Here is a 14,043-nt window from a genome sequence, read left to right as displayed (position 1 = left end):
TCAGTCTATCAAAATAAATTACTCGGTTCATAAGTATTATACATCAAGACCATCTGCAAACAGGAATTTGCACGTGGGCCAAACTAAACACAATCAATGACTCATGACATTAATCCTTTTTTTGTAAATATTTATTGTTCTGCCATTTTATAAACTTAAATTTTGGCCTTGTCCTTTTCCCCTGTCCCTCCTCCCTCTCTCCCTTTACTCTATCCCTCCTTTCTCCCTCTTTCCTCCCTCCCCTGCAGGAGTTTGATCCCGAGGAGTTCTACCATTTGTTGGAAGCAGCAGAGGGCCATGCCAAAGAGGGCCAGGGCATCAAGAGCGACATCCCCCGATACATCATCAGCCAGCTGGGCCTCACCAGGGACCCCCTGGAGGGTAACGCCATCTCACACTCCACATTTTGTTTTTTTTGGTGTACAAGTTCTTTCACTAGGATAAACCCCTCGACATCAACCATCTCAGGGGCTCCTCCTAACAGACAATACAAACACAAAGAAATGTCAAGAAAGGAAACAAAGACTGTAAAGTAACAGTGGCCGTCACTTTTTTAACCACTCTGATTCCGGAAGGGTTTTTCTCCATTCAGTTGCTCCGTTGACGTTTCATTAACCCTCCTGTTGTCCTCGGGTTGATCCCTTTTTAAAGTTTCTATATGAAAAATGTGGGTTTCTTTCAACAAAATTGTACAAAAATTACACGGCTGGTTCCATAGAAACGCTCCTTGAGTATAATTAGTGATCACTTCACCGCTTTCATTTAATTTTGGGTGTTTTATTCATTTTTATAGCATTTGGAGAGAAATTTCAGCTTTTTTAACTAAAAAAATAGGTATAATGTCATATGAATGAGGTGTATTGGTCATGAATTCAAAAAATAAGTGTAAAACTAATAAGTTGGTGTCAGTGGTGAATCCGGTGGTAAAGAAAAACGCTGAAAAAAAGTGACAAACTTCAAAAAAGCATCAAGAACGGTGAAAAAAGAATCTAAAAAAAGGGTTACTTTTTGATTTTTACCCTGGAGGACAACACAAGGGTTAAATGCTTTTTTTTATGAAGAGTTTTAAGCCTGGAAACCAACCAGCTACGAGAGGAATCGTGACCATTGAACATTTCATTCGGTGCAAAAAAAACATTTTGAAAAAGGCAAAAGGCAAAAGACTGTGAACAGAAACTATCATAGACTTCAGTGGTAGCGGCTCGCTATAGCCGGTAAAGTAAACATTTTCATGTTAAAGAGTTGGACCAATCAGAGAGGTCGTTTAGGACAGCTAAAATCTAATAGAAAAATGTATATATATCGCTTGTAAAAACTTTTTTCTTCATTGTTTGTCTTACTATCTCATCTTCTTCAGAGTGAATTTTCTCTGTTGCCATCCAGACGTTGTTATATTTCACCTGCCTTTAAAACTAATCGCCACTCTAATTCTTTTTCCCTTCCGCAAAATGTAATTGTTATTATTTTTGTATTATTATTTATCTACTCTCTAGCGTGTAGGCCTATATGTTGGCTTGTGTGCTGTTATGTATGTGTGTGTTGTCTGTAACTGCTCTTAAGTTATTGCCACTTGTGGGATTAATAAAGTTATTCAATTGAATGGAATTCCTCATGTCTGTCTGTAGAAATGGCCCAGCTGAGCAGCTATGACAGCGGGAACCCAGAAACCCCAGAGACAGATGACTCAGTCGATGTAAGTATATAGTCATATCATATTCAACATTTACTAAGTGTTATGTCTGTCAGCCTGAAGTTAATAAAACCCTCTGCAAGAGGAAATTATGTAAGATTGACTTTCTCTTTAAAGGGTAACTTTGTTTGTTTTTAAATGTTTTGTGTCCAGACCGCTGCCCGAAAAAAGCTGCAACGTAAGGTTAATGGGAAATTTTGCACCTTCGATTTCCATCCACTAAAAGTTCTGTTTTTGCCACTGACGCCTGTCAGATTAATATTAATATTGGTTTGGTTGAAATAAACCCTTAATTCATAGCCTGACATGGTCACACTCAGATTCTAGTCAGAATATGAGTCTGATACCGCTCCGATGGGCTGTGATTATGGGGCGTGTTTCAACCGAACCAGGAAAGAAAATGCCTCTGCACTCAGTTGGATAGACCTACAATTCAACCCAAGCGCTCTTTGATTCTGTTACTGTTGATCATCTGTCCATCATCGTATAAATCCCGCCCCGTCAATTCGATTGGGCCGAACATCTCTGTTTCAAGCATAGTTGCTCCACAACGGATCAAGTCCAGACCGAACTTCCAGACCTTTAATGTTGTGGGCGGGGCTAAGTTACGCTGGCATCCAGGCTACTTAATTCACCCATTTACATGTAAAAATATACTGGCTCTATACACACTAAAAGTACAGACTATTTACATGGAGTCTAGTTTGTTTGTGAGCTTTTAGTGGATGTAACTGACGGTGAACATTTGCCTATTATGATTACATTGCAGCCTGGTTCGCAGCTGCCAGTTACAGCGCTCTCGTTTAATACTGGACCAGTTTCAAAGGTTTTTGTTGACATTAGTCAAGCATAAGCAGCAATGCATGGGAAAATAGAGTCCATCTTAAAAACAAATAATAATACCCATTAATTAACATTCATTTTTATTACATTTTTTGGAAATGTTAACAACCACAAAGGAAGAGTTTTAGTCAGTACATACAGTAATCACATGATGGATTATCAACATGCTCATGTATCTGTGGTGTGTTTCAGGGCCGAGGCACCACTGTCCCAGCAGCTCCTCCGCAGCCTAAAACCAAAGCACCTCGAGAGGAAGACTTTGAAAACATCAAGCTGATCAGTAACGGAGCCTACGGGTCAGACAGCATGATGATTTTAGAATACTTTCCCTGCTTCATAAAACAGCACCTCAACAGTTGAAGTGAAGATGTTAAAGAGAGTGATACGTGAGCTGTATGTTAGGACTGAAACCTCCAACTGTCTGTCTGTCTCTCCCTGCGCAGCGCTGTGTTCCTGGTGCGTCACAAGGAGACCCGGCAGCGTTTCGCCATGAAGAAGATCAACAAGCAGAACCTGATCCTGAGGAACCAGATCCAGCAGGCCTTCGTTGAGCGAGACATCCTGACGTTCGCCGAGAACCCGTTTGTGGTCTCCATGTTCTGCTCCTTCGAGACCAGGCGACACCTCTGCATGGTGATGGAGTACGTGGAGGGTAAGATAGATGGCGTTATAGTCGTAGCTTGTTGTTACCGGTAGCAATTGTTCAGTGTTTAATGTGCCGCGTTTCCTCCGCAGGCGGAGACTGCGCCACGCTGCTGAAGCACATCGGAGCGCTGCCGGTCGATATGGCTCAGATGTACTTTGCAGAGACTGTCCTCGCTTTAGAGTATCTCCACAATTATGGCATCGTACACAGAGACCTCAAACCTGACAAGTAAGAAACACACACACAGACACACACACACTTAAATACTTACCATTATTTTATATCTAGCACATTAATCAAATTAAAAGGGTTATAGTTATCTATGTTTACAAATACAAGGTTTAAGAATGTTATTGTCGTTGTCGAGCAAAAAACTTGTATGTCCAAGGCGGTTGCTTTTTCGGGAAATTGAAAAAGGTTTTCCCTGGGGTCTTAAAAAGTCTAAAATTAATTAAATTTTAGGCCTTAAAAAGTCTTAAATTCACTGAAATATTGTGTTATTAAATAAAAATAAATAGTTTTAAACAGGTCTTATAGCTATAGTGCGTAGTTTCTGTCTCCCCCATGAGGAATTCTAAGTAATGGCAACAACACTGTCGGTGTGTTCACATGATACCAGCCTTCCGTGACCATGCATAGGTCTTAAATTTCATTGATAATGGTTTTAAAAAGTCTTAAATTTGACTTGTTGAAACCTGCAGAAACCCTGATTATAATGAGCAATTTCCCTTCGACAAAGTCAAACGAAATCGCCTCATCAGTGTTGAAATGTTTGTAAAAACCCACAGACAGACGTAAAAGGTGACCAATAGTGTTTATTTATAAAAAAGAAATGAAAGTGTCAAAATATGGGGTTAGGTTTACAAGGTTTCTGCCCGACAGCGAGAATATTAAGAAGGATGAATGCAGAAGACAAATTTCGTTTCTCTGTGTATGCTTAGAAATGAAAATGAAGGTCCCTTTAACCATTTTTTTTCTATTCTCTCCTACAGTCTTCTCATCACTTCCATGGGACACATTAAGCTCACAGACTTCGGCCTCTCAAAGATCGGTTTGATGAGTTTGACCACGAACCTTTACGAGGGACACATAGAGAAAGACACCAGAGAGTTCCTCGATAAACAGGTACCAGCTCACATCTTTCCCTCCTTCTTTTTGTCCTATTTGGGGCCCAAAATGATGACATTTGCAACAACTTATCCAAAACATTGTGGTTAATAGTTTTGTGTCATTTTGCAATAAAAGTGATAATAATTAAAATTGAGTGCAACATTAAAGGTGCAGTAGGTAAGACTTATAAAACTATCTTTCTGTCATATTTGCTGAAACTGACCCTATGTTCCAGTAGAACTACATGAAGCAGGTCATTAAAAAAAAAAATCCAGCTCCTCTGGCACCACCTACAGCCTGTAGTGCGATTTGCAAAAATTCACAACTCCCTGTTCAGATGCACCAATCAGGGCCGGGGGGGTTTAACTGCGTGTCAATCACTGCTCATTCACACGCATTCATTCTCCCTTGTGGGAGGAGGGGCTTAGGAGACCGTTTTGGGCTTCAGCAGAAAGGGGTGAGGGACTGAGAAGTTGTCGATGTTCAGATTTTTTGGCTAAGTCCTGGATCTTCGCAATCCTACCTAATTGCAATCAATCAATTATACTTTATTGTCCCATTTGGAGGAAACTTTTCTTGGACTCCGACACTGACATCTTTAGCTGCACTTACAATAAAGCTCCATAAATGGAAACAATAAAAACAACAATCCACATGTAAACATAGTGCAAAGTAAATCAAAGCCACAGGCCGCATAGATTGCACACTACATAAACCGAATACCGTGACACTCTTGCACAAACCATACGGCCTCAAAAAGCATTATTATTACTTAACATTTTGATTGCTGTGGCCAGACATGAGTTTTAAAACCAGTTGCATTTGGGGACTCTGTATCGTCTGCCGGATGGTAAGAGCTCATACTCTGGGTGGAGGATGTGGAACGGATCGGATAAAACTCTGGGCTTGTCTGAGTAAAGACTGCTCATACACTGGCTGAATGAAGAAGTTTTCAGGCCTCCCCATCACATTCATGGCAGCTGTTCAAAGAAGTTACTGATAATCATAAAATGTCCATAGGCATTTTATGTAGCTGCTAGCCCGTGCAGCCCTGTAACCTATTTCCCCCCAGCTATGATTGTGTAAAATTGGACAGCATTCTTTCTGTTTCACAGTGTTTTTGCAGAAACTTTGCAAGATCATATGAATATCGTAGGGATTGGTTGAATTGGCAACCCATTGTTTTTCAATGGGTTCCTGATCTAATTTTCTGTGCATTGATGCCTCTTCAGGTGTGCGGCACTCCAGAGTACATCGCCCCAGAGGTGATCCTGCGTCAGGGCTACGGGAAGCCGGTGGACTGGTGGGCCATGGGGGTCATCCTGTACGAGTTCCTGGTGGGCTGCGCTCCCTTCTTCGGAGACACGCCGGAGGAGCTGTTTGGTCAGGTCATCAGTGGTGAGTAGCAACAGGACATTTTTGTGTTTAGCCTTTAATGCAATCCGTTTAGACCACACATGTGAAACTCGAGGCCCGCGGGCCAAATCCAGCCCCTTGCAAGGTTTTATCCGGGCCCCATATCAATTTAGATTCACAATACATTTCGGCCCATCTAGTTTTTGGGCCTTTTTTCAGCATTTTTGCTGGGATGTGATCCTAATTTTCCACGGTGTCTCTTAGGGAAGTTGAGTTTGACACCCCTGGTTTAGACTTTTTACTCCGTAGCATCGTTGTAGAGCAACACCAGTAGAGCCACTAAGGCCCGGTCACACAGGAGTTCATAACAACCAAAAATAATAGATAATTCAATGGAATAAAAAAGAGAATGTAAGCCATGGCCAAATGCAACCTAAGTAAGACATAATGCATTATAAACCAAAATAAGTAGCTGTTGTATTAGCTGTGTGGCACATAGACTGTATATCGCGAGTCAATCCCAGCCGCCAAACATGAAGTTTTAGCCCGTTTTAATAGCCTGAAATAACTAATTAAAACCAAAGTGATTAGGAAAAATGAACACCTGAACAAAATAAGCGTGATCAGAACTACCTAAAACGTGCGCTTTGATTTTTTTTAGATAAAGATAAACCAAAATTCAAACAACAAATTCGGATTGCTAGACCTGTCTGTACTTTTCAAATCAAGTAGCCAGAAAAATAAAATAACTCGTTTGAATTACTAACTCGATTTTAAGGGGTCACAGGGTGCCAAAAATGTTGTCAACCACCGGTCTAAACCTCTTATTTGTAAGATTAAATGAAGACAAAGGCACCCAAACTGCCCATTACGAGAACTGCAACTGTAGGTGAAAGTGTATATACGTGTTTGTATACACAGGAGGTCTAGTTTAAAACAGTTAATAGAAAAACTTCATCCACTATAAAGCCAGAAGAACATATTTTTTTCCCAGAAAATATCGTCTGACCGGCTGGAGTTTTCTGAATTTTACTTCAAGACCCTTTTTGTGCAGAAAACAAATTATTCTTATAATATGGATCAAATGCTTGAAAAATGGATGTTGTATGTCTGTGTTTTATTGTTAATGTTTCATGTTGGAGCCTGAGGACTTGCATGCTGACTTGAAATGGACAGATAGAGTTGTTTCCCTGCAGCGCAGAAGCCCAGGCATTGACTGAGCGGGAATAAAATCCATTGTGATTCCTCGCATGCCTTCTTTTTTCTCCTTTGAATTCCGTTTGATGAAAGGGCGAGTCAATGATCACGAACCTGTATCGATCCCTGCGTGTTTCCTTTAATGGCTCTGAGTCGGTCCCTCCGTATTGATGCACGGTGGTGATAAAGAACCCAGGGTCTGTGGGATGGTTGTCAGTGAGGAGCAACCCTGGGGGGGGTCCCATCTATGTACCTCATGCAGGACCAATAAAAAGGAAGTGCTAAGTCTAGCTGTAGCATGGTTAATTTACACAGAGAAACAACATGCTGGTGTGAAGATGGACCTGTGTTAAATAAGAAAAAAGCATCTGAGATTTCTAAAATAGCGTAGCGGCTACTGGAATTAATTTTTTCTTCCAACTTGTCTGATTGATTATTACTGTCTTTTTGTTTTTTGTCCCGTTAGACTCAATTAAAGCCATAACACCATGTTCCCAGATCTCAGCAATGTTATTGTACCCAATGTAAAATGTGGCTATAGCAACGTCAATAAGTTCTAAATCAGCAGTTCTATTCATTCCCGGGGTCCACACTTAACACAACAATCTACACATGACAGTACACAATCACAAAAAAGGTCCGCACCACCAAAACCTTAACAACAACAGAACACAGGACCCAGCAAAAGCATCCAAGTAGAACTGACGACATTCATTTTTTTGGTGTTCTTGCTCGTGAAGACATCAAAGATCCACGTGTTGACGCTGTGTTTGTGTTTTGTGTTAGATGAGATCATCTGGCCGGAGGAGGACGAAGCTCTTCCTCAGGAGGCTCAGGACCTCATCACCAAACTGCTGCGACAAAATCCTCTGGAGAGACTGGGCACAGGTAACACACACACACACACACACACACACACACACACACACACACACACACACACACACACACACACACACACACACACACACACACACACACACACACACACACACACACACACACACACACACACACACACACCATCCAGAAATAAATCCAGAAAATCCTGCAATGAAAATAATCATTAGTTACACCCCTAATTTATTCATTCATTTAAGCCTCCTGAGTCAAATTTGACCCCTTTTTAAAATGTCTATATCAGAAATATGGCTTTCTTTTTAACCAAATTACCCCAAAAAAGGATGGATTCCATACAACGCAAATACAATTGATCACTTTCATTGAATTTTGGGTGAAAATTGAAATGGTTTCAAATCAGTATCCTGACTAAACTCATTCAGTCAACATACGTTCCTCTGAGCTTAACTATTAGTCAAAATAATTCATAATTTCGGCTTTTTTAACTCAAATATTGGGTATAATTCTATATAAATGAGGTTTATTGACAATGAATTCCAAAACGTTGTGTGAAACTACTGGTAGTAAGTTGGTGTTAGTGAAAACTAAAAAAAATGTCGGAAAAAGCGACATAAATGTCGAAAAAAGGTTAAAAAAAAATTGTGATTTTTTTTGACCCGGGAGGACAACACAAGGATTAAGCGTTGAAAAACAATTTAGGAATTTCCTTGTTTGCAATGATGTTGAAACACAGAGAAAAATACAAATAGTTTAACCAGGGCTCGACATTAAGGCTTGTCCGCTTGTCCGGGACAAGTGGATTTTTTGTAGGACAAGTGGAAGAGAAATTTACTTGCCCCACTGGACAAGTTAAAAGTCAAACAAAACAAAATGCCACTCATTTCGTCAATGTTACAGAATTGAAACAAATACATATTTTACCCCACAATCCCGGGCAGCGGGTCGGCGGGCCGCTAACGTTAGACCCAGCCCGCTGTTCAGCGCATTCTCCGAAAGCGAAGCAGCATGAAAGCACGGCGAGCTAGCCGGTGTTAGCTTGCTAACTCCACCTTAACGTTACCTCCTCGCCACATCGTTCACAGAAAACAAGCTGAAAACAGAAGTCACTCGTGGCGATAGCAATGTGCTTTGTGTGGATGAAGTATTATATACGTTATTATGTGCCACTCATTCCGTTTATGTTACAGATTTTACTTTACCGATTTGAAACAAATACATTAACTAACGTTAGACCCAGCCGCAGCGGGAGAGCGGACCGCTGACGTTAGACCCAGCCCACTGTTCAGCTCATTCTCTGTAAGCGATACAGCATGAAAGCACCGCGGAACCAGCAACCCAGGCAGCCGGTGTTAGTTAGCTAACGTTAGCATGTTAACTACGCTTTAACGTTAACCCGTCCCCACATCGTTCACAGAAAACGAGCCGAATAAAGCTGTCACTCGTGGCCATAGAAGTGTGCTTTGTGCGGATGAAGCATGAAGTTAATTTGACTCTTGACGGCTGGCTCTCTGCCTCGTAACGTTACTAGCTGCTCCGCTACTCGTTTGTAGCGGATTAAATATCAGGTAATAATCAACTGTAAAGTAGCTACACCTTTTTAAAGGATCCCTTGGTAAGTGGAATTGTAGAAAGAAAAGAAAAAAACATGCTGACACCAACATTTAGTGGCAAAATCCATTGTTGTGTCTACAAAATTATTTTAGATATAGTATAAGTTCAAGTCACCAATACCTCTGGTCAAAATATTGAATTAGTATTTCAATATATTGACTCAGTATCTCAGAATATAAACAAAGAATATCAAAGTAATGAGAAACTATAAAATATTGACTTAATCTCAATATATTGGCTTAGTATCGTAATATATTGATTTAGTAACTCAACATATTGGTTCAGTATCTCAATATACTGACTTAGTAACTCAGAATATCTCAATATATTGACATACTAACTTAGAATATTGACTAGGAATCTGAAAGTAATGAGAAACTTTAAAATATTCACTTAGAATCTCAATATGTTAACTTCTGCACACCGGCGTGCAAAGTATAATTTTGTATTATGAGTCTGGAGATCCTTTTTTCTTGTTGAAGGGGAAATCTATTCTTGGGACACATTTGTTTCTACTGTTTAAACTGAATTGTATTAATGTTGATAGTGTTTGGATGCTTTCAATGGTTTCTTCAAATTCTGCATTAGCAAAACACAAAAGAAATTATAAAATGATGAATCTTTACCCGGACAAGTGACTTTTGTTCATGGACAAGTGAAACGTAAATGTACTTGTCCGAAGGACAAGTGCCTCAAAAAGTTAATGTCAAGCCCTGGTTTAACACTAAAAGAGCTCAGTGAAAAGAAGACAAAAAAAAAAAACATGGCGACGAGGGTCTCTGAGAATGTAGTTATTGAAAAGGTTATTGAAAAGTCTTTTCCAGTGAACTTGATTCTCTTTGTCCACACTTTCCTCTCCCTTGTGTGTTGGAGTCTCTCTCTGTTTTCTTGTGTGCCGGATGAGCTCTGCTGTGTTGTGCGTTCCTCTTTGAATCTGATGTCTTTTGTTTCAAAGTGAAGGTGCAGAGCGGACTCCTCCAGGTGTTTTTATCCCAACGCTGGTCAGATCTGATACGGTAGCTGTTGATGTGTATGTTCTCATCGGTTTCTTCTCTCTCTGTTCCTTCTCTTTTCATCCCCCCACCCCTCCCCGACCGCCCTCTGTGCCTTTTCTCCTCCGCTCCTTCACCGCCACAGGAAGTGCCTTTGAGGTGAAGCAGCACCCTTTCTTCACAGAGCTGGACTGGAACAGCCTGCTGAGGCAAAAGGCCGAGTTCATCCCCCAGCTGGAGTCTGAGGACGACACCAGCTACTTCGACAGTACGTCTTTTAACGGCTTGTTAGATCCCTGTATCACTGTGATCAGCACACGGCTTAATGACTGTGTGTACGGATACAGATAGCTATATTTTATCCCTGAAGGGCAATTCAGTTTCTAGGGTCCACCCAAACATATATAGACATTCATACTGCCAATAAAAAAGCACATGGGAAAGTGTGAGATCCTGTAGTATAAAAAAAGAAAAATATATGGACGGTGCGCCTGGATAGCTCGCCTGGTAGACCTAGCGCCCAGTGGAGAAAGGCTCTGTCTCAGCGGCCGCAGGTTCAACTCTGACCTGTGGCCCTTTGCTGCATGTTTTTCCCCCTCTTTCCATGCATAATGAAGGCCTAAAATGCCCCAGAAATAATCTTGAAAATTGTGTGTGTGTTTGTCTCTCTCTCAGCTCGCTCTGACCGGTACCACCATCTGGATTCCGAAGAAGAGGACGACACCAACGACGATGAACACGTGGAGATTCGACAGTTCTCCTCCTGCTCGCCTCGTTTCAGCAAGGTACGCCCCAAAGTCTGACTTATGGCCCTGACGAGGCTCCACGCAGAGCTTTCGCCGTAGCCTACGCAAGTGGCCTGAAGTTTTTTTACTTGTGCGTTGGTGTGTGCGTCGAACAATTTAAGAGAATAGCAGGGCCTGTGTGTGTGTGTGTGTGTGTGTGTGTGTGTGTGTGTGTGTGTGTGTGTGTGTGTGTGTGTGTGTGTGTGTGTGTGTGGTAGAGCGAGTGAAAGTGTGACGGCGATTATCTTCGGAGCGAGTAGCGACTCTAGAGTCATAGTGAGAGAAACAAACAAAGTTCTTCTTTCTGACCACGGTGGGAAATGTGGAACAGGAACAGTTAACCCTCTCCTTGATTTCATGTTGTTTATGAAGAAGGAGAACCAGGAAACGAGTTGGGGGGGGGGATCTCCAACGCCCTACTTACGTACCAACGGCATCTATTTACCGCTGAATAGGGGTGCACGATTCAGAAAATGTCACAATTCAATATAAATGTTTAGGCTCAAGATTTGATTCAAAATTGATTTTCAATTCAAAATCGATTCTCGATTAAAAAAAAATAAAATCACAGTATATAAATTTACTCTTTTTTTATTATTTATTTATTTTTTTTAACTATGAATTGATTTTTGCAATTCTATGAATCGATTTTGAATTGTTAGAGCTTGAATCGTGATACAAATGTGAATCGATTTTTTTTTGCACCCCCTACCCCCAGTAGCATAACTAATCTGTATATATGTATAATCTGCCATTGTCCGAGGAACAAGCCGTCCGAGTTTTTCTTATTAGGAAAAGAAAAAGTATTTCTTTTCCTAATAAAATATATTTTTGATCATTTTTGCTAGTTTGTGAAATTCTGAGTGAAACAAATCTGGCACATTTATCCCCAGCTGGTTGTCTGTCTGTCTGTTTGTATTTTAAAGCAGATTGAACTCCAAAAACACAGGGTTCAGCTTTGGTGGAGTGTTTTCGAGGTTTTAATATTTTAGGGGGTGTTTTCACACCTGGTTCGTTTCAAATATCGGTTCACTTGGGCATATAGGCAAGGCAAGGCAAGGCAGCTTTATTTATATAGCACATTTCAGCAACAGGGCAATTCAAAATGCTTTACATAAAACATTAAAGAGCAGTTAGAAAACAATTAAAAAAAGCAATAATAAACAAATTAAAAACATTAAAAGACAAGAATAAAATTGATAGTGCAGTATAAGAATAAAAGTTACAGTGCAGTATAAGAAATTAAAGTTAATAAAATAGATTATTTAAAGAAAAGCAACATCAAAAAGATAGGTCTTTAGCTTAGATTTAAAAGAACTGAGAGTTGCAGCGGACCTACAGGTTTCTGGGAGTTTGTTCCAGATATGTGGAGCATAAAAACTGAACGCAGCAGTCAAACTCAGATGTGGGACAAAACAAACGAGCCAAGATCGTTGAGAGAAGGCGTTCTCGCGCTCGCTCCCAATCGATGTCTGGAGCGGTGCTTTCAATCAACCCAGCAACCGAAACAACTGACTCACAACACAACTGGGGTGTTTGTTTTTCTGGCTAAAAGAAAGATGAGGGAAGTCTTGCCTGAGGCCAATTCTTCCAGTGAGATTTCTGACCAATGAAAGAACCGTATCCTCTCGTAAGGCATTTGTTTACATCTTTGAGACCGCTTTGGACCAGTGCTGTTGTTGTTGTTGAACACAAGAGACGATGAAAGACTATATATATATATATATATATATATATATATATATATATATATATATATATATATATATATATATACATATATATAAAAATAAAATAAATATAGCCTTGCAGTATAAAGATATTTCTCAAAACACACACACAGGCCTGTTTGAACGTCAACAGTAGCGTTACCTGAAAACAGCGTGTAGTTCCTTTTTTAGCAAGTTTGCTTTATGTGTCATTGTGCATAAATATGAACACTACCGTTGCTGCGCTGATGTTGGGCGATGTTAATCACGCAGCGCCCGAGTGCATTTGACCGGCATAAAATCGGCATATGTCAGACTGACCGGCCGGTCGCCGGTCACGGCCGATCACGTGAAATTCGGCCAATTCCAGTCACCAGCCGGTCAATCGGTGCATCTCTAGTTGTATTCCCTGTATAATGTCTAGACTCGGGACACAGATAGTTAGCTTAAGCTTGGATTACCTCATAGTTTAGGAACTGTTTTTCTGTACCAGACGGAGAGGTGGAACGAGGTGTGTGTGTGTGTGTGTGTGTGTGTGTGTGTATGTGAAAGAGAGTGAGAGAGAGAAAGAGAGAGAGCTGGAGGATCTGCCCAGAGACAGTAGGGGGACGCCTTCAAGCAAGAGGATAAAAAGATTAGGAGTTTGATTAGACGAAATTCATAATCTGACCTAGACTTTGCTGCCTTGTATACTTTGTCTGCGGTTAGGGTAATTTTTGTGAACCCACAATTGTGTTTTGTAAACTTAAATGCTGGACTTCAGTAAACTTTCTTGACTTTAATCTATTGTCTCAGTTTTGATCCCTGAGTTCTGGCGTCATTAGTGTCATTAAGCAACGCGCGGGAGTTAGTATATAGATAACTGGAGTCGGATCTTCCTCTGGCCTTCGGGCCTGTACCTTTCCCTGAATTTTCTTCAAGTCACAGGTCCAACAAGGTTGCTGTAAAGGTGGCATCGTGTTTGGGAATGACTCCAACATGAAAGGTCCTAACACATGTGCCATGTTGTGTGCAGGTGTACAGCAGCATGGAGCGTCTGTCTCTGCACGAGGAGAAGAGGACTCCTCCTCCCACCAAACGCAGCCTCAGCGAGGAGGGAGGAGAGCGCATCGACAGCCTGAGTGGACTCAAGTCCAGGGATCGGTCCTGGCTGGTGGGATCTCCAGAGATGTGAGTTCTCCGTCTCCATATGTAAAACCACACAGCCTCGGACATTTCTAGACTTCCTTCAAATGGGTTTCTT

The 14,043-nt window shown here is 41.0% G+C and overlaps 1 protein-coding gene across 2 annotated transcripts in view; it reads left to right on the top strand.

The window, feature by feature from the left end:
* Positions 1-14,043, top strand: part of mast2 (microtubule associated serine/threonine kinase 2) — a 252,925-nt gene that overhangs the window by 219,952 nt on the left and 18,930 nt on the right. For both annotated transcript variants that reach the window (XM_028588485.1, XM_028588484.1), the window contains 11 exons: positions 249-381; positions 1,626-1,693; positions 2,726-2,829; positions 2,977-3,185; positions 3,269-3,407; positions 4,172-4,304; positions 5,522-5,687; positions 7,629-7,730; positions 10,452-10,574; positions 10,982-11,091; positions 13,816-13,970. In XM_028588485.1, coding sequence (XP_028444286.1) covers positions 249-381; positions 1,626-1,693; positions 2,726-2,829; positions 2,977-3,185; positions 3,269-3,407; positions 4,172-4,304; positions 5,522-5,687; positions 7,629-7,730; positions 10,452-10,574; positions 10,982-11,091; positions 13,816-13,970 — 1,442 coding nt within the window. The remainder of the gene's footprint in view (positions 1-248; positions 382-1,625; positions 1,694-2,725; positions 2,830-2,976; positions 3,186-3,268; positions 3,408-4,171; positions 4,305-5,521; positions 5,688-7,628; positions 7,731-10,451; positions 10,575-10,981; positions 11,092-13,815; positions 13,971-14,043) is intronic.

This window comes from Perca flavescens, chromosome 9 (genome assembly GCF_004354835.1).
Source record: "Perca flavescens isolate YP-PL-M2 chromosome 9, PFLA_1.0, whole genome shotgun sequence".
Classification (NCBI taxonomy): Eukaryota; Metazoa; Chordata; class Actinopteri; order Perciformes; family Percidae; genus Perca; species Perca flavescens.
Note: the sequence above shows the minus strand (reverse complement) of the source record. Positions and strands in the feature narration are given on the sequence as shown.